General features: G+C 42.6%; 1 protein-coding gene and 1 pseudogene across 1 annotated transcript; both read left to right on the top strand.

The window, feature by feature from the left end:
* The window catches only part of LOC135546597 (fatty acid CoA ligase Acsl3-like), a 62,524-nt pseudogene extending 56,193 nt beyond the window's left edge, over positions 1–6,331 (top strand).
* Positions 6,332–8,666: 2,335 nt separating this feature from the next.
* On the top strand, positions 8,667–9,968 carry LOC135546613 (potassium voltage-gated channel subfamily E member 4-like). Its single transcript, XM_064975179.1, has 2 exons — positions 8,667–8,768; positions 9,032–9,968. The coding sequence occupies exon 2, from the start codon at positions 9,074–9,076 to the stop codon at positions 9,587–9,589; it is 516 nt and encodes a 171-aa protein (XP_064831251.1). The 5' UTR covers positions 8,667–8,768; positions 9,032–9,073; the 3' UTR covers positions 9,590–9,968.
* The last annotated feature ends 10,333 nt before the right edge of the window (positions 9,969–20,301 follow it).

Genomic DNA, 20,301 nt, shown 5'->3' with positions numbered 1-20,301 from the left:
TTCAGGACATAAAGTTAATAATTAAGTTACTTTCTTTGCCACATTATTACTTAATTGCTTTGCTACTGCTCTGTCCTCCAGGTGGCTACCACATCACAGACACGCCCACCCCACGAGGTGAGATTCTGATTGGCGGGCCCAATGTTACCATGGGTTACTACAAGAACGAGGCCAAGAACCAGGACTTCTTTGTGGATGAAAACGGCCAGCGCTGGTTCTGTACGGGAGACATAGGAGAGGTCCATCCTGATGGATGCCTCAAGATCATTGGTGAGGAGCAGGATTAACACCTCTGCTGAATGGCTTAATTCTCAGTGTCCCCTTTCACCATGGTTATGCACCCAAGTTCATATTTGCTCAAATAAGCATTTACATTTGGGCATGTCCATCAAAGGAGGCTGGTGGGAGGAGCTGTAGGATGATGGGCTCATTGAATGGTTGAAATGGAATCAATGGAGCAGAGTCAAACATTGTTTCCATGTATGATGTGTTTGGTACCACTTCACTGATTGCATTCCAGCCATAACAATGAGCCAATCATCCTGTAGCTCCTCCAACCAGCCTCCTCTGATATCCATGTACAGTAGTATATAAAGAAAACTCCCTGATACTGCCTATGCCAGCACACCACATCAACATCATCCCAAAACCACTGAATCCCTTCTTCAAAACCTATGCCCCTACATTCATCAGTCTGGCAGGGCAGCTTCCAAGAACAACTGTTTCCCAATTCCACCTCACTTCTGAGAATTCCTCTTGAGCCATGTTTACTTTAGACTGACAGAAACCCTACAGGTCTCTGTTGTCTACATCTGTCAGTAAAGAATTGCAGTGCAGTGGAAAATGTGCTGTTTCTCCTCCAGTTCTCCTCAGTGTGTCCCTGTGTCTACAGATCGTAAGAAGGACCTGGTTAAGCTCCAGGCAGGAGAGTATGTGTCTCTGGGGAAGGTAGAGGCCATGCTGAAGAACTGCCCCCTTATAGACAACATATGTGCCTACGCCAACAGGTGTGTGTGTGTGCGTGTGCGGTGCGCGTGAGTCTGTGTTTTTGTTTGACAATCCTTGTGACAGTGGAGGCTGCTGAGGGGAGGACGGCTCATAATAATGGCTGGAACAGAGTGAATAGAATGGCATCAAACCATGTGTTTGATGTATTTGATACCATTCCACCTATTCTGCTCCAGCCATTACCATGAGCCCTTCCTCCCCAATTAAGATGCCGTCAACCTCCTGAGCCCTTCCTCCCCAATTAAGATGCCGTCAACCTCCTTTGCCTTGTGGGTACCAGAAGTCCTCACAAGGATAGTAAACAAGGACAATTCTGACAAGTGGGGACATTTTTCCGCTCCCCACGGGGAAAACTGTTATTTTAGGCTCAGGGGTTAGGGGTACAATTAGGGTTAGGGTTAGGAGTTAGGTACAGTTCTAGGGTTAGGGGTTACAGGTTTGGGGTTAAGGTTAGGGTTATGGTTAGGGTTTTAGGGAAAATAGGATTTTGGATGGGAATCAATTCTTTGGTTCCCACAAGGATAGATATGCAAAACAGTGTGTGTGTGTGTGAATCAGTCTATGTAAAAAAAACAGACATGGTGGTGTCTTCTTAACCGTTATCTCTCTTCAGCGATGAGATGTACGTGATTGGCTTTGTGGTGCCCAATCAGAAGCATCTGCTTTTGCTGGCGGAGCAGTATCTTATCCGGGGCTCGTGGGAGGAGCTGTGTGACAACGCTGCCATGGAGGAGGTGGTCCTGCAGGTCATCACCGAGGCCGCCCTATCAGGTGAGAGGTCAAAGGTCATCAGACCTTGGAGAGAGGAGAGGGAAGTTATAGATAGATGGTAGTGGTAGTAGTAGATACAGGTTATAGTGAGTCAGGTTGAAGCTCTACTTTTGTCATCCATTCCTTTTGGTGGTTGCTTTGGTTTCATCTCTGACTGGAGTTGTGATGCAATTCCTCTTCTTGTTTGTCTGTGCAGCCCAGCTGGAGCGGTTTGAGATCCCCCGTAAGATCCGTCTGAGCCCCGACCCCTGGACCCCCGAGACGGGCTTGGTGACCGAAGCCTTCAAGCTCAAACGCCAGCAGCTGAAGAGCAAGTACCAGGACGACATCGAGAGAATGTACGGCGGGAAGTAGGACCAAACCAGACCAGAACCTCTCCAAGCACAGAGCCAGCATCTGCCTCAAGCCGCCCAGCTCCTTGCTCAACCCTCTTTTCCCCACCCGACCCCTGGTCCCCGACCCCCATCCTGGACGAGCCACCAGAAGCACTCAAATTACTTGAATCTACTTTGTTCTCCTGAGACTAAAAAAGATAGACAGATTGAGAGAGATAGAGGGGGAGACAGATTGAGAGAGATAGAGAGAGATACAGATTGAGAGCGATAGAGAGAGACAGATTGAGAGAGATAGAGAGAGAGACAGATTGAGAGAGATAGAGGGCGAGACAGATTGAGAGAGATAGAGAGAGGGACAGATTGAGAGAGATAGAGAGAGACAGATTGAGAGAGATAGAGAGACAGGTTGAGAGAGATAGAGGGAGAGACAGATTGAGAGAGATAGAGAGAGAGACAGAGAGAGAGACAGATTGAGAAAGATAGAGAGAGAGACAGATTGAGAGAGATAGAGGGAGAGACAGATTGAGAGAGATAGAGAGAGAGACAGATTGAGAGAGATAGAGAGAGAGACAGATTGAGAGATAGAGAGAGAGACAGATTGAGAGATATAGAGGGAGAGACAGATTGAGAGAGATAGAGGGAGAGACAGATTGAGAGAGATAGAGAGAGAGACAGATTGAGAGATAGAGAGAGAGACAGATTGAGAGAGATAGAGGGAGAGACAGATTGAGAGAGATAGAGGGAGAGACAGATTGAGAGAGATAGAGAGAGACAGATTGAGAGAGATAGAGAGACAGGTTGAGAGAGATAGAGGGAGAGACAGATTGAGAGAGATAGAGAGAGAGACAGAGAGAGAGACAGATTGAGAAAGATAGAGAGAGACAGATTGAGAGAGATAGAGGGAGAGACAGATTGAGAGACATAGAGAGAGAGACAGATTGAGAGAGATAGAGAGACAGATTGAGAGATAGAGAGAGAGACAGATTGAGAGATATAGAGGGAGAGACAGATTGAGAGAGATAGAGTGAGAGACAGATTGAGAGAGATAGAGAGAGAGACAGATTGAGAGATAGAGAGAGAGACAGATTGAGAGAGATAGAGGGAGAGACAGATTGAGAGAGATAGAGGGAGAGACAGATTGAGATAGAGGGAGGGAAATATAAATATCAAAGAGAGGAGGCTGTGTTGTTGCAATATTTCCCCTCCACTGTTCCTTTATTCGATAAAATGGCTTTGCTTAAAAATGTGAATCAATCGACAATAGCCTAGCCCTGAAGACTGTTGGAGAGAAAGATTAGCTAGGGGAGAGTAAGTAAGGAGTGTTGTTGGAACGCCCTCAAACAGTATCTCCATGTTCATTCCACTTCTTACCCTCTTTGGAGATGATTTTCCTCAAGATGTGAGTTATGAGACAGGACAGGTAGGTCATGCTGCCTGTTGAGCTCATGTCTGTCTGAGTGTTGTCGACTGTTATTGAAGCACAAACTCAGGTTGGTTGGAAAACTTTCCGTTTTAACCCCAATGCCCTTCTGTCTGAGGGCGTCAGGAATGCTAAGCCTTGAGAGCCTGTAGAGAGCAAGTACCATTAACATTTAGGTTAATAGCTGCTGTTTGATTATTTGTTTTTCTCCTTTAATTCCGTGATTCTGTTCACATTAGTATAGAGTCCTCATTGGCTAATTCTCTGTCCAAGTTCAAAATCCATGGCTCCAAATCCATTTTTTTCACTGCGTATTCTATTGTTTATTTCAGAACCTAGTCCTGCCCAGAGACTAGTCTTACTTTCTGCAGGACAGGAAGAAACTAGCTGTCGGTGTTTATTTTTGTTGTGTTTGGTTGATGCTGTTTTTTCTGCTTAGTGAGGCTTTAGTACTATATGATTTATATTTGATGCCCATCTGCCCATCCAATCCTACAAGCATGAAGTCAACAGGAGGTTCAGAGAGACTAAGATAAGATAATGACTTTATTATCCCAATGGGGAGATTTTGGTTGCGGCTAGGGCAGTGAAATGATGAGTCTCTTCCACCAGAAGAAAAACAGAACATTTTGACGTGAATATACAGTACCACTCAAAAGTTTGGACACACCTACTCATTCAAGGGTTTTTCTTTATTTTTACTATTTTCTACATTGTAGAACAATAGTGAAGACATCAACACTATGCAATAACACATATGGAATCATGTACATAAATCACTGACATTGTCACCAGCAAAGCACCCCCACACCATCACACCTCCTCCTCCATGCTTCACGGTGGAAACCACACATGCAGAGATCATCCGTTCACCTACTCTACGTCTAACAAAGACACGGCGGTTGAAACCAAATATCTTGAGTTTGGACTCATCAGACCAAAGGACAGATTTCCACAGGTCTAATGTCCACTTCTCATGTTTATTGGCCCAAGCAAGTCTCTTCTTCTTACTGGTGTCCTTTAGTAGTGGTTTCTTTGCAGCAACTCAACCATGAAGGCCTGATTCACGCAGTCTCCTCTGAACAGTTGATGTTGAGATGTGTCTTTTACTTGAAATCTGTGAAGCATTTATTTGGGCTGCAATCTGAGGCTGGTAACTCTAATGAACTTATCCTCTGCAGCTGAGGTAACTCTGGGCCTTCTTTTCCTGTGGTGGTCCTCATGAATGCCAGTTTCATCATAGCGCTTGATGGTTTTTGCGACTCCACTTGAAGAAAGTTCTTTAAATTTTCCTGATTGACTGACCTGCATGTCTTAAAGCAGTGATGGACTGTCATTTTCTTTACTCATTTGAGCTGTTCTTGCCATAATATGGACTTTTTCTTTCACCAAATAGGGCTATCTTCTCTATACCAACCCTTCCTTGTTACAACACAATTGATTGGCTCAAATACATTAAGAAAGAAAAATTCCACAAATGAACTTTTAACAAGGCACACCTGTTAACTGAAATGCATTCCAGGTGACTACCTCATGAAGCTGGTTGAGAGACTGCCAAGAGTGTGCAAAGCTGTCAACAAGGCAAAGGGTGGCTACTTTGAAGAATCACAAATTTAAAATATATTTTCATTTGTTTAATATTTTTTTGGTTACTACATGATTCCATGTGTGTTATTTCATAGTTGTGATGTCTTCACTATTATTCTACAATGTAGAAAATAGTAAAATAAAGAAAAACTCTTGAATGAGTAGGTGTGTCCAAACTTTTGACTGGTACTCTATAATTTCAGAACTCTTCACTTGACATTTCTATCATTAATATTATTATTTTTTATGATAATGCCAATTAATGATACTCTTGTCATAAAATCATCATGTTTGTAAGAAAGATGTAGATTGATGTAGATTCAGTGGTAGAAAACATATTTGTACTCTGTTATAGGTGTGCACTTACATTAACCACACATTCACTTGCTAATGTCAGAGCTGTAGTTCTAGAACCACTGTCATGCTTGGAGTACACAGTATGCCATATGATAATATAACATTTGGACCAAACTAAGGTGGGATTACTTGGCCTATGGCAAGAAGAGATGCACACAAAACACTTCCGTACAACAGTTAAGAATTTAGAGAATTTAGTTAAGAGGACAGCTTCAGCATTTATTTGTGTGTGTGTGTGTCCCTGTGTGTGTGTGTGTGTGTGTGTGTGTGTGTGTGTGTGTGTGTGTGTGTGTGTGTGTGTGTGTGTGTGTGTGTGTGTGTGTGTGTGTGTGTGTGTGTGTGTGTGTGTGTGTGTGTGCATGCTGTGTTCTCGCACTTGAAAAGGCCATTCCTTTTATGTTGTTGTATGTGATACATCACAGCAAAAGGTAGCCTAAAGCTTTCCTAAATGGTACAAACATTGCTCTGTAGAACACCATTCTGCACATGACACCTGTTGCCTTTTCTTGTGATTTCAGGTGGATAACTACGCATAGAAAATATTTGAATAACAATGCTGTACACAGTATTGAAAGATATTGTTCCTTGACAGTATGTGTTACTGTCACCCAGAAAAACATGCCTTTCTGATGTTTTCCTTTATACTGTACACACTTTATATGAGGGGAGAAGGAATTATGTATAGCCTATTTTAGATCTATTGAAGCCTTATAATATAGACCCGTTTTGGAACTCCTCCCTACTTGTCTGGGGAATCTGCCTTGTAACATAAGTGCATCAATTGTATTTATTTGTAATTTGCCTTGGAAATTATTAAATGAAGAAGTAAATAAAGATTGTGTTTGGTCTATCAGTGCTGTCCTGAGTTATTTGAGTGCAAATTGAGAAATTAGGCTGTCTTAAAAATCTGATATCCATTATGTCGTCCACTACAATTAGAACCATAATCAAGCAGTGATTGGTGACGTACCGTTAGGTGGTTATGATGATAATGATGATGATGATACTGCTAACGATGACGATGACGATAACAATAATAATAACGATGACGACAATGATAACGATGATGATAATTATAACGACGACGATAACGACGACAACGATAATGATAATGATGATAATAATAATGATAATGATGATAAATGATAATGATAATGATTGCATGAGAAAGTTTGTTTGAACTGTAAGCTAGAACAAACTTGTTTAACTTAATTTATCCAATGAGCTCAAAAGGGACCAGGCTAATCAAACTAAACAACCGTGCCCACCATCGTCATTCGTCACAGCCTACTTATTTGAGGCTCAAATTTCCAAACCCCTCCTGTTAGCACTATCCTAGATCATTTGTTGCTTAAAACTTCTTAGGGCTGAAATCCCGTTCATGGGATCGATATGACAACAGCCAGTGAAAGTGCAGGGCACCAAATTCAAAACATCAAATAAGTAATGATTAAAATTCCTCAGACATGTATTTTATACCATTTTAAAGGTTATCTTGTTGTGAAAATCTGTTTCATTATCTGTAATAATTTATTTGTATTTTTATTTCACCTTTATTTAACCAGGTAGGCTAGTTGAGAACAAGTTCTCATTTGCAACTGCAACCTGGCCAAGATAAAGCAAAGCAGTTTGACACATACAACAACACAGAGTTACACTTGGAATAAACAAACATACAGTCAATAATACAGTAGGAAAAGTCTATATACAGCATGTGCAAATGAGGTAGGATAAGGGAGGTAAGGCAATACATAGGCCATGGTGGAGAAGTAATTACAATATACCAATTAAACACTGGAATGGTAGAGTCTGCAGAAGATTAATGTGCAAGGGTGAATGTGGAAGGAAGCAGGCCCCCTGATCACCCGTGTCTGCCAGCAGGGGAGGACCTAAGACCTCAGCTTGTGCTGTATGGGGTGGGCCGAAGGCCTATTCCATCGAAGGCCTTCACCAAGATCTGGCCCACCCTCACGTGCCTGAAGGAAGCACTGTGGTCCTCCCGTAACCTGCTGGTAGCGAAACAAGTAGACACCACCCCCCAGGCAGTGGTCATGGTAGCCACGGAAGCCCTGTGGTGGTACGGAAGGAAGGAGGCCTCGACCCCAGGAGAAGGGTCCCCCACAACACCCTAGGTCCCGGCGGCCACGGCCTGACAGCGCTGCGGCACCTAGGGCGATGCGCCTAGGGGAGGGATCTCCTCTGGGCCCCTAAGGACGGGACAATGATTGATTCAGGAGAGCAGGAGGAGGCGAGTTTGATAAGGACTCACCCCTCTCCTGTACAAAGGACCGAAGAGAGCCTTTTAACAAAGTTACCTTTTAGCCATGTTTCTCATGTCGTAAAATGGTTTTACCTTTGTTAAATCATTTGTACACATTTTAAATGGCTTTACAGATTTGATGTTTTTACAATGAAAAGTACTTTTATTCATGGTTGTTCTTATTGGTTTTAACAACATGTACTTTTTAACTAATTTAAATGTAACCTTCAAATGCTGTGTTTTATGCTTTATTGCCGTTTTAATGTGTATGAAATGATGTAAAACATATATGAGCTGTTTTTAAAGGAAATGTGACAATAAAATAGTTATAAGGTTGTGGAAAAAGTTGATGTGCACGTGACAGATAACGGCAATTATAAATATTCCATATTGCAATCTTCAGTTTGCTTCTTTTTCCAATATTAAGTGAATTAAAAAAGGATTATTGTGGTATAATGTTGAACTTTATTGACGATGCATGTGCAGTTGAAATGTGGCTATTGAGTCAATGATCAAAAACTATTTTAAATTTCTTTCAGAACTGAAAATGTATCTGATTTCAACTTCCGGGAAATATATATTTTCGCAATATTGGGATATGCAATTTTAACAGGATTGGTGTGCTCGAGTTGAAGCATTGCACACCCATTAACTCACACGAATGCATGTCGATGGAAAATTATTTTGGATCATTTCTGTTAAATATCTGTTAAACAACAGCTGTTAAATATCATATTCTATCAGAAAATAAAAAGTTACTTTAGTAACTTGACAGAATTGGAACATAGCGTTCGAAAATCGGATAACCATTGTTTGTCATATTTGTGTCTGGGCTCTGTCGACTCAAAATTTGACACTGGGCCAAAACTTGCCTCTAGACCACAGAGTCCACGTGATTATAGACGTCCCAAGATCGCTATATAAATATTCCCATGCACTTGGATATCCTGTTATTAAATTCGAGAGGCGTACACACACGAGGACACGGATCATACAGCTGGGTCCACATGTCCCACTGCTTTATTGCTCGGTAAGTTGGATAAGTAGTGTATCATTAGTAACAATAGGCTTCAGCAATTGTTCACTATGTTTTGTCTAATAAAAAATGTATTTGGCTAAATAGGCATACTTTATACGATTAATAAAATAATTCGTATAGCCTACAATTGAGAAATGATGTGCTTAACCTGTAAACGTGTGCTTAAATGTGTGCGTGAGTGTGCGTAAAGATGTGCGTAAAAGTCTCGGCAAAGAATCAAGATCCTAACCTCTGTCATGTTTCTGTTTTTCAAGGAAACTTCCTTCATAAACTCCACTTCATAAACTCCACTGAGAATGGAGAGGTCAGACAACTTTACAACGCCCCAACTTCTTCCCCTGCAGAGGGCTAATGACGCGTCCCAAACTGAAAAAAACAACGGCAACGCATACGTGTACATTTTCATAGTAATCTCCTTTTATGGGGTCTTCCTCGTTGGAATAATGCTGGGCTACGTTCGCTCCAAAAGGCGGGAGAAGAGAAGGTCGAATGTTTTTACGCGTCTGGTGCACGAGGAGGAGCAGCGGGAATGGGGCGCGCGACAAAAGAAGCACAGCATCACCATGCCCTCCTTCCAGGTGTCGCTTCCCTTCTCCGCGGGGATCCAGGGCCTCTATGAAGGAAGGGTCCTGAGCTCCCCTCTGGCCTGCGCCCTGTGCTCCATTGAGCAAAGCAGCGTCAGTTCACTGTGCTCCTCCGCCGACGTGCACCTCGCCATCGAGGAGGAGTCAGACAGCGGGACCGCGGAGGGACCGGACGAGACCCTGAAGGGCAGCTCTCTCGACGACTTCGCCGAGATACAGATACTCTGAGAGGAACTGTGACGCTTAGAACAGATGATGATACTGGAAATAAACGCATCAAAACTGTAGACTTTACACCCCTCTACGTCATATAGGAAATAAGTGGAGAAATGAATGACTGGTAAAGAAAGTTTAGCTCGACATATGGAACAAGTGCTCTTTAACCATCCGGTTCTGAGCATCGAAATGTACCTGGAACCCACTTGAAATGTATTTTCTGTAACGACACCCTCTTAAGATGTAGCCTAATGATTTCACTGTGCAGTGTTCATGTCTATGTAGGTTTACCTGGGGTTGTTGTGTAAATTGAAGATGTAAAAACTGCTCTGTTTGAGAGATGGTTCTTCTCAACTCTTCTTGGGAAATAAATGTTTTTATGTTGAAAAAAGTTTATCCTCTCGTTTTTAAATCAAAGGGAGGTTGCAATATCTAGTTTTTCTCCAGAAGGGGGCAGTGCTGCAGTAGTTTTACACTACCTATTTCTGAGGCACACGAGTGGTTTCAGTAGAATCATAATTTACATGTTAGTCATTTAGCAGCTCTTATCCAGAGTGGCTTACATGAGCAATTGGGTTAAGTGCCTTGTTCAAGTGCACATTGACAGATTTTTCACCTAGTCGGCTCAGGATTCAAACCAGTGCCCTTTTAGTTACTGGCCCAACCACTAAGCTACCTGCCACCCCCATCCTGTCCTTGAATTGTCTTGTTCTGAATTGTTGACATACTAATTGATCAAATTAGAACCAACTTTTTCAGGCAGTTAGCGATTATTGATTTAGACTTATTTACATTTCTTTCATTAAGCAGACTCTTATCCAGAGCCACTTAGAGGAGCAATCAGGGTTAATAAGGGACATCGGCTGATTTTTCACCTAGTCGGCTCGGAGATTGGAACTGCAACCTGTATCTGACAAGTCATCATGCAGTAAGATTAGCCCAAACCACCCCACCCACTGGAGACCTTCCCATCTGATAGTAATCCTGAGAAATGAGCTCATGGGATTTCTCCTCATTGCTATGACAATAACGCTACTACTGCCCATCCCCCTCCCAGGCTACCACCCACCCATCCACACACCTTACCATATCAGCCCAGCTGTAGGCCATAACGCTCACAACTCACTCCATTGACAACATGCCAAACCAAAGTTAGGTAGAACAATAGTATGAAAGAAAAGGAATGTATTTTATGATGCTATTTAGAATGTAATGGCCCCTGTCTGGGTCGTAGGCCTCAATAAGGAGTCTTGTCTTTCTCAAGCAATAAGCTCTGTGTGTATGTGGTCATGAGTTTTCTCTCTCTCTCTCTCTCTCTCTCTCTCTCTCTCTCTCTCTCAATTTTACAGAGTTACAGTTCATATAAGGAAATCAGTCAATTGAAATAAATTCATTCGGCCCTAATCTTCACATGACTGGGAACACAGATATGCATCTGTTGGGCGTGGATCAGAAAACCAGTCATTATCTGGTGTTACCACCACTTGCCTCATGCAGCGCGACACACTGTATCTCCTTTGCATAGAAGTGATCAGGCTGTTGATTGTGGCCTGTGGAATGTTGTTCCATTCCTCTTCAATGGCTGTGAAGTTGCTGGATATTGGCGGGAACTGGAACACCCTGCCATACACAGAGGATCCCAAACATGATCTATGGGTAACGTCTGGTGAGTGTGCAGGCCATGGAAGAACTGGGACATTTTCAGCTTTGAGGAACTGTGTACAGATCCTTGCGACATACACTACCGTTCAAAAGTTTGGTGTTTCCTCAAAACTTGAGACATCTGTAGCATTGTGTTATGTGACAAAACTGCACATTTTAGAGTGGCCATTTTTATGTTCCCAGCACAAGGTGCACCTGTGTAATGCTGATGATGTTTAATCATCTTATTGATATTCCACACCTGTCAGGTGGATGGATTATCTTGGCTAAGGAGAAATGCTCACTAATAGGGACGTAAAACAAATTTGTGCACAACATTTTTGTTTATGTTGTGTTTATACTTTTGTTCAATGTAGAAGCTGCAGTGTGTGAAATGGAAAGAATGAGACAGAAAGAGACCAAAACAATAGAGAAATTAGAGAAAGAGAAAGAAATGGAGAGAGTGATACAGAGCGAGCAAGAGGGAGAGAGAAAGAGTATGAGAGAGAGAAAGAGTGAGTGTGAGTAAGAGAGTGAGAGAGGGAGGGAGAGATTAAGAGAGAGAGAGTAACAGAGAGAGAGACAATGCGTAGCAGCATAATACAACAGGATGTGTCTAAATAGCATCCTCCGTCAGTGGGAGCTGAGGAGGGTGAGTCCTGCCTGCGTCCTCCTGCATCCTGCACTCTGCCCCACACATACTGTACACAACGAATGAAGTCTAAATGAGTCACTAATTCTGGGTCCTTTCACCTTCTTTCTCTGTCTGTTGTTCTTTTAGCCACGTAATATCTTCCTCCCAAACTGTCTAAAATGTGAACTATTTCATCTTGCAATTATGAGTCAAACTATTGACACACTCTTAGATGTTGTGAGTCACAGCTTTTTCCATCATTGGCCAATAAATGTGTTGACTGTTATTGTGGTTAATTCTTTTATCTCTAGTCTCTATTCTTTTAACTCTAGTCATTGGCGACTCCATTACCCGCAGTATTAGGCTTAAAACAAATCATCCAGCGATCATACACTGTTTACCAGGGGGCAGGGCTACTGACGTTAAGGCTAATCTGAAGATGGTGCTGGCTAAAGCTAAAACTGGCAAGTGTAGAGAGTATAGAGATATTGTTATCCACGTCGGCACCAACGATGTTAGGATGAAACAGTCAGAGATCACCAAGCGCAACATAGCTTCTGCGTGTAAATCAGCTAGAAAGATGTGTCGGCATCGAGTAATTGTCTCTGGCCCCCTCCCAGTTAGGGGGAGTGATGAGCTCTACAGCAGTCTCACAACTCAATCGCTGGTTGAAAACTGTTTTCTGCCCCTCCCAAAAGATAGAATTTGTAGATAATTGGCCCTCTTTCTGGGACGCACCCACAAACAGGACCAAGCCTGACCTGCTGAGGAGTGACGGACTCCATCCTAGCTGGAGGGGTGCTCTCATCTTATCTACCAACATAGACAGGGCTCTAACTCCTCTAGCTCCACAATGAAATAGGGGTGCAGGCCAGGCAGCAGTCTGTTAGCCACATGGAAAAGTCCACAGACCCACTCCAAAAGGCTTTCGGAGCCATCATCGACTCAGTGGGTTTTGTCCAACATGTCTCTTGACCCACTCACTGTCACAGTCATACTCTCAACCTAGTTTTGTCCCATGGAATAAATGTTGTGGATCTAATGTTTTTCCTCATAATCCTGGACTATCGAACCACCATTTTATTACGTTTGCAACTGCAAGAAATAAACTACTCAGACCCCAACCAAGGAACATCGAAAGTCGTGCTATAAATTCACAGACAACACAAAGATTCCTTGATGTCCTTCCAGATTCCCTCTGTCTACCCAAGGAAGCCAGAGGACAAAAATCAGTTAACCACCTAACTGAGGAACTCAATTTAACCTTGCGCAATACCCTAGATGCAGTTGCACCCCTAAAAACTAAAAACATTTCTCATAAGAAACTAGCTCCCTGGTACACAGAAAATACCCGAGCTCTGAAGCAAGCCTCCAGAAAATTGGAACAGAAATGGCGCCACACCAAACTGGAAGTCTTCTGACTAGCTTGGAAAGACAGTACCGTGCAGTACCGAAAAGCCCTTACTGCTGCTCGATCATCCTATTTTTCTAATTTAATTGAGGAAAATAAGAACAATCCGAAATTCCTTTTTGATACTGTCGCAAAGCTAACTAAAAACCAGCATTCCCCAAGAGAGGATGGCTTTTACTTTAGCAGTGATAAATTCATGAACTTCTTTGAGGAAAAGATCATGATTATTAGAAAGCAAATTACGGACTCCTCTTTAAATCTGCGTATTCCTTCAAAGATCAGTTGTCCTGAGTCTGCACAACTCTGCCAGGACCTAGGATCAAGAGAGACGCTCAAGTGTTTTAGTACGATATCTCTTGACACAATGATGAAAATAATCATGGCCTCTAAACCTTCAAGCTGCATACTGGACCCTATTCCAACTAAACTACTGAAAGAGCTGCTTCCTGTGCTTGGCCCTCCTACGTTGAACATAATAAACGGCTCTCTATCCACCGGATGTGTACCAAACTCACTAAAAGTGGCAGTAATGAAGCCTCTCTTGAAAAAGTCAAACCTTGACCCAGAAAATATAACAAACTATCGGCCTATATCGAATCTTCTATTCCTCTCAATTTTTTTAGAAAAGGCTGTCGCACAGCAACTCACTGCCTTCCTGAAGACAAACAATGTATACGAAATGCTTCAGTCTGGTTTTAGACCCCATCATAGCACTGAGACTGCACTTGTGAAGGTGGTAAATGACCTTTTAATGGCATCAGACCGAGGCTCTGCATCTGTCCTCGTGCTCCTAGACCTTAGTGCTGCTTTTGATACCATCGATCACCACATTCTTTTGGGTTGATTGGAAACCCAAATTGGTCTACACGGACAAGTTCTGGCCTGGTTTAGATCTTATCTGTCGGAAAGATATCAGTTTGTCTCTGTGAATGGTTTGTCCTCTGACAAATCAACTGTAAATTTCGGTGTTCCTCAATGTTCCGTTTTAGGACCACTATTGTTTTCACTATATATTTGACCTCTTGGGGATGTCATTCGAAAACATAATGTTAACTTTCACTGCTATGTGGATGACACACAGCTGTACATTTCAATGAAACATGGTGAAGCCCCAAAATTGCCCTTGCTAGAAGCATGTGTTTCGACATAAGGAAGTGGATGGCTGCAAACTTTCTACTTTTAAACTCGGACAAAACAGAGATGCTTGTTCTAGGTCCCAAGAAACAAAGAGATCTTCTGTTGAATCTGACAATTAATCTTAATGGTTGTACAGTCGTCTCAAATAAAACTGTGAAGGACCTCAGCGTTACTCTGGACCCTGATCTCTCTTTTGAAGAACATATCAAGACCATTTCAAGGACCACTTTTTTCCATCTACGTAACATTGCAAAAATCAGAAAGTTTTTGTCCAAAAATGATGCAGAAAAATGAACCCATGCTTTTGTCACTTCTAGGTTAGACTACTGCAATGCTCTACTTTCCGGCTACCCGGATAAAGCGCTAAATAAACTTCAGTTAGTGCTAAATACAGCTGCTAGAATCCTGACTAGAACCAAACAATTTGATCATATTACTCCAGTGCTAGCCTCCCTACACTGGCTTCCTGTCAAACCAAGGGCTGATTTCAAGGTTTTACTGCTAACCTACAAAGCATTACATGGGCTTGCTCCTACCTATCTCTCTGATTTGGTCCTGCCGTAAATACCTACACATACGCTATGGTCACAAGACGCAGGCCTCCTAATTGTCCCTAGAATTTCTAAGCAAACAGCTGGAGGCAAGGCTTTCTCCTATAGAGCTCCATTTTTATGGAACGCTCTGCCTACCCATGTCAGAGACGCAAACTCGGTCTCAACCTTTAAGTCCTTACTGAAGACTCATCTCTTCAGTGGGTCATATGATTGAGTGTAGTCTGGCCCAGGAGTGGGAAGGTGAACGGAAAGGCTCTGGAGCAACGAACCGCCCTTGCTGTCTCTGCCTGGCCGGTTCCCGTCTTTCCACTAGGATTCTCTGCCTCTAACCCTATTACAGGGGCTGAGTCACTGGCTTACTGGGGCTCTCTCATACCGTCCCTGGAGGGGGTGCGTCACCTGAGTGGGTTGATTCACTGATGTGGTCGTCCTGTCTGGGTTGGCACCCCCCCCCCCCCCTTGGGTTGTGCCGTGGCGGAGATCTTTGTGGGCTATACTCAGCCTTGTCTCAGGATGGTAAGTTGGTGGTTGAAGATATCCCTCTAGTGGTGTGGGGGCTGTGCTTTGGCAAAGTGGGTGGGGTTATATCCTTCCTGTTTGGCCCTGTCCGGGGTGTCCTCGGATGGGGCCACAGTGTCTCCTGACCCCTCCTGTCTCAGCCTCCAGTATTTATGCTGCAGTAGTTTATGTGTCGGGGGGCTAGGGTCAGTTTGTTATATCTGGAGTACTTCTCCTGTCCTATTCGGTGTCCTGTGTGAATTTAAGTGTGCTCTCTCTAATTCTCTCTTTCTCTCTCTCGGAGGACCTGAGCCCTAGGACCATGCCCCAGGACTACCTAACATGATGACTCCTTGCTGTCCCCAGTCCACCTGGCCATGCTGCTGCTCCAGTTTCAACTGTTCTGCCTTATTATTATTCGACCATGCTGGTCATTTATGAACATTTGAACATCTTGGCCATGTTCTGTTATAATCTCCACCCGGCACAGCCAGAAGAGGACTGGACACCCCACATAGCCTGGTTCCTCTCTAGGTTTCTTCCTAGTTTTTGGCCTTTCTAGCCACCGTGCTTCTACACCTGCATTGCTTGCTGTTTGGGGTTTTAGGCTGGGTTTCTGTACAGCACTTTGAGATATCAGCTGATGTACAAAGGGCTATATAAATCAATTTGAATTTGATTTGATTTTATGGCAACACAGAGTCCCTCAATCAGAGTATATGGATCCGGCAGAAGGTAAATACTGTACATCATTAAATCAATGTGATTGTGTTTACTTTCCTTACAGCGGAAAGACCAGTGAGAGTAATCATTCAGAAATGATTCCATCATTAACAATGATTGGTCTTCAGCAATGGGCCAGACAGGGAGGAATATTTGATGTTTGCTCTTTTCTCTCTGCTTTTTTAAAAGGAAATGTGGTTCATGACATTTCTGCTTTTTCCCTTGAAGATGCTGTCAGTCTTGCAAAGGCCACTAAAGACATTACTGTAATCATCACGGTGGTCAGCCAGGGCTTGGAAATAGGGAATCATACATGAATCAAAACAATAATCCTGTCTTGTTGTATAATCAGCCATATGAAATGAACCACTCAGAAACTGCGAGAACACAGACATAGGCTGTATTTCTGCTACTGAGGACCAAAGGACTTTTTGCTGCTGAAGCTGGAGCAGATGAGGTTTAAAAACTGAAATAACCAGTATGCTAATGGTCATGAATTGAGGTTTGTGAATAAATCACATTTGCATTACATTCAAATAGATAGCGGTCGTGTCAACAAACAACAGAGGAACCAATCTCACCCTTTTTCTAATGAATGTTTCAATGGCGACCTAGGCAGAAGGCAGTGGCTAACTTCAAATCAAATTTTTAAAAATATATAAATATATTTTATTTTTGCATTTTCCAATTAAGAACATTCAAAACAAAAGTGAAAAGATATTAGACAACGATGGGACAAAGTGACAGTAACAGACGAGCGTAACCAAAAAATAATAATAATTAGAATTATATATACAAACATATAATAAGAAAAAAATAATAACGAGACATTGGATCACCTGCCATAGGCTACATATTATACATTACGTGTGAAACATTATGTGAGGATTATATATAGATTCAATCAATGAGATGTGGGGGGAGATTCTCCATATAGTCAATAAAAGGTTGCCAAATTCTGTAAAATGTCTAACTTATTCCTCAAGCAGTAAGTGATTTTCTCCAAAGGGATACAACTATTAACTTCCGATAGCCACATTGTAACTGGCAGGGAGGAATCCAATTTCCATTTCAAGGCAATACATTTCTTGGCATTCGCTAGCAATATTTCTGTTAGCTTTATAGTATGGCTTTGCCTAAGACTGGTGTTAGTAAAGTTGCCCAGTAGACAGACCTCCGGGTCTAAAGGGAATGCAACCCCATGAATTGAGGATATGGTATCGCATACCCCCTACCAGAAACTGTGTCGTTTTGAACACTGCCAAGTGGAATGGAGGAATATTCCTTCATCTGAGCCACATCTAAAACATATGGAGGAGATATCTGGGTTGAACTTGTGCAGTCTAGATGGGGTGATATAGAGCTGATGGAGGAAATTAAACTGGATCAGTCTGTATCTGGAGTTCAATGTGGATGTAACACCATCCCTGCATAGGTCACTCCATAGATCCTCATCAAGACCAATACCCATATCTTTTTCCCATGTAAGTCGGGGTTTATCTAGCCCAGGCAGTGTTAATTCTGACATAAGAGCATCGTATACACAGGAAATGGTCTTGAACAGTGGTTGGTCTGCGTGGCAGAGTTGTTCAATAGGTGACATCTTAGGTAGGTTCCATTGTCCCTTGAGAGTCACCCTAATAAAGTTTCGTATTTGTAGGTAGCTAAAGAAGTCCCTGTTAGGCAAGTGGTATTTCTGTTTCAGCTGATAAAAAGACATAAGAACTCCCTCCTCGTAACAATGTTCCAGAAGAGTGATCCCCTTATCAGACCATGGTCTAAAGTTACTATTCTGGAAAAACATGCACCATGCCAGGACAGAATGTATGATTAAAGAGTTGTCTGTGATGGTTTTTATAGATTTTCTGTCCCATTTGTAAAACAATTCCGGCCCAGTGTCATCATTTACCTCAAGCTTTTCAATGTTCAACCATGAGGGAGAGGGACCATTGTCAAACCTCTGAGCCAGAAACCTAGACTGTGCAGCCAAGTAGTACATTCTAAAATTGGGGAGGTTTAAGCCCCCTTGACTGTAATCAAGGATCAGTTTATCCAGGCCAACCCTAGGGGTTTTGCCGTGCCAGATAAACCGTCTGGTCAGCTTGTCGAGAGAGGAAAAAATTGCTGCGGGAACAGGGATAGGGAGAGATTGAAACAGATATAGAAATCTGGGCAGGACATTCATTTTAATTACATTGATTCTACCCAGTAGAGTGAGAGGTAAGTCCATCCATTTCCAAAGGTCAACCTCCACCTTTTGCAACAAACTGGCCAGATTGAGTTTATAGAGGTTGTTCAGATTACCATCCACCATTATGCCCAAATATTTGAAGCCCATAGGCGACCATCTAAAAGGAAACTTGTGCTTGATGGCATGATGGTCAAAGACAGACAACGGTAAGATTTCGCTTTTATCAAAATTGACCTTATATCCAGAGAAATAACTATAACACTGTAGTAGGATGTGCAAGGGAGAGAGGGAGTGTTCTGAGTTTGTTAGAAATAAGATAAGGTCGTGCGCAAAGAGTGATAATTTATGGGTATGGGGGCCCACCTCAAAGCCATGTATGTCAGGGCACGTTCTAATAGCCTCAGCCAACGGTTCGATGGCGAGGGCAAAGAGGTGGGGGCTAATTGGGCAACCTTGTCTGTTCCCCCTATAAAGAGGGAAAGAGGAGGAAGTAATCCCATTGGTAGCAATCCTAGTTTTAGGAGATTTGTAGAGTGATTTTATCAAATTTACAAACACAGTACCTAAACCGAACTTTTCCAAGATGCGAAAGAGGTATGGCCATTCAACCCTATCAAAGGCCTTTTCAGCGTCGAGGGAGACTGCGACACTAGGTATTTTGTTTTTGTTAGCAAGGTGAATTATATCAAAGAACCTTCTGAGATTATTGGAGGACAATCTATTAATTATGAAGCCAGTCTGATCTGGGTTGACCAACAGGGGAAGACATGACTCCAGTCTCTTAGATAGCATCTTGGTGACCAGTTTACAATCTGTGTTAAGGAGAGAGATTGGTCTATAGGAGGTGCACTTTAGCAGGTTTTTCCCTTTCTTGTGGATTACAGTAATCACTGCTTGAGAGAAGGACTCTGGAAAGCAGTTGTCTTCTCTGGCTTTTTTAAGTACCTCCATAAGGTAGGGGACCAACAGCTCCCTAAATTCTTTATAGAACTCTGGAGGGAAGCCATCCTCCCCAGGAGATTTATTAGAGGGTAAGGATTTAATGGCCTCCAACAATTCAGGAACTGAGAAGTGTTCACTCAGGCGTTCGCTGTCTGAGGTTGAGAGTGGAGAGAAAGGAGTCTATCTCTGATAGATCATCGCTTGATTGGGAAGTGTAGAGGTCTTCATAGTATTTCTTAAAAGTATTATTCATTTCAGTAGGGTCGAAAGATATCTCATTAGTAAGAGTTTCTATGGCATTAATTGTCCTCTTACTTTCCTCTGCTTTCAGTTGCCATGCCAATACTTTGTGAGCTTTCTCTCCAAGCTCGTAATAACGCTGTTTTGATTTAGTGATGGCCCTCTCAGCTTGATATATGTGTTCAGAATATTATATTTTAGTTTTTTATTTACCAAAAGCCTGTATAGATCTTTAGTCGGGCCTCTTTGGTAGGTTCTCTCTAGCTCGGAGATTTCAGATTGAAGGGCAATCAGTTCCGCACCGTGTTTTTTCTTCAGCCCTTTAGTATAGGAAATGATCTGTCCCCTCAGATAGGCCTTCAATGCGTCCCAAAGAATGAAACTGTCAGGAGCAGAGGGTTTGCTTGTCAAAGTGAAAATATTGATCTGCTCTTTGATGAATGCACAAAAGTCAGGTTGCTTCAGGAGTGTAGAATTTAGTCTCCATCTATATGCTCCATTTACCTTGGTAGGAATGGAGATTGATAATACCAGAGGAGAATGGTCACTAAGCAATCTGGGGAGATACTCGACATCTAACACTCCATGAAACAGTTGTGTCGAAAGTAAAAAGTTATCTATGCGTGTGTGTGTCTTGTGTGGGTGTGAATAAAAAGAGTAGTCCCTATCCTGTGGGTGCAACTGTCTCCAGATGTCTAGTAAATTGAGATCTTTCATGAATGACATGGTGAGCTTGCCGGCTTTGGTGAGAAG

Source organism: Oncorhynchus masou, chromosome 9, assembly GCF_036934945.1.
Source record: "Oncorhynchus masou masou isolate Uvic2021 chromosome 9, UVic_Omas_1.1, whole genome shotgun sequence".
In the NCBI taxonomy this organism is placed as follows: Eukaryota; Metazoa; Chordata; class Actinopteri; order Salmoniformes; family Salmonidae; genus Oncorhynchus; species Oncorhynchus masou.
The sequence above is the reverse complement of the archived record's forward strand: the minus strand, read 5'-3'. Positions and strand labels throughout refer to the sequence as shown.

Coding starts and splice junctions, on each gene's coding strand:
- LOC135546613 (XM_064975179.1), top strand. CDS start 9,074: ATGGAGAGGTCAGACAACTTTACAACGCCCCAACTTCTTCCCCTGCAG.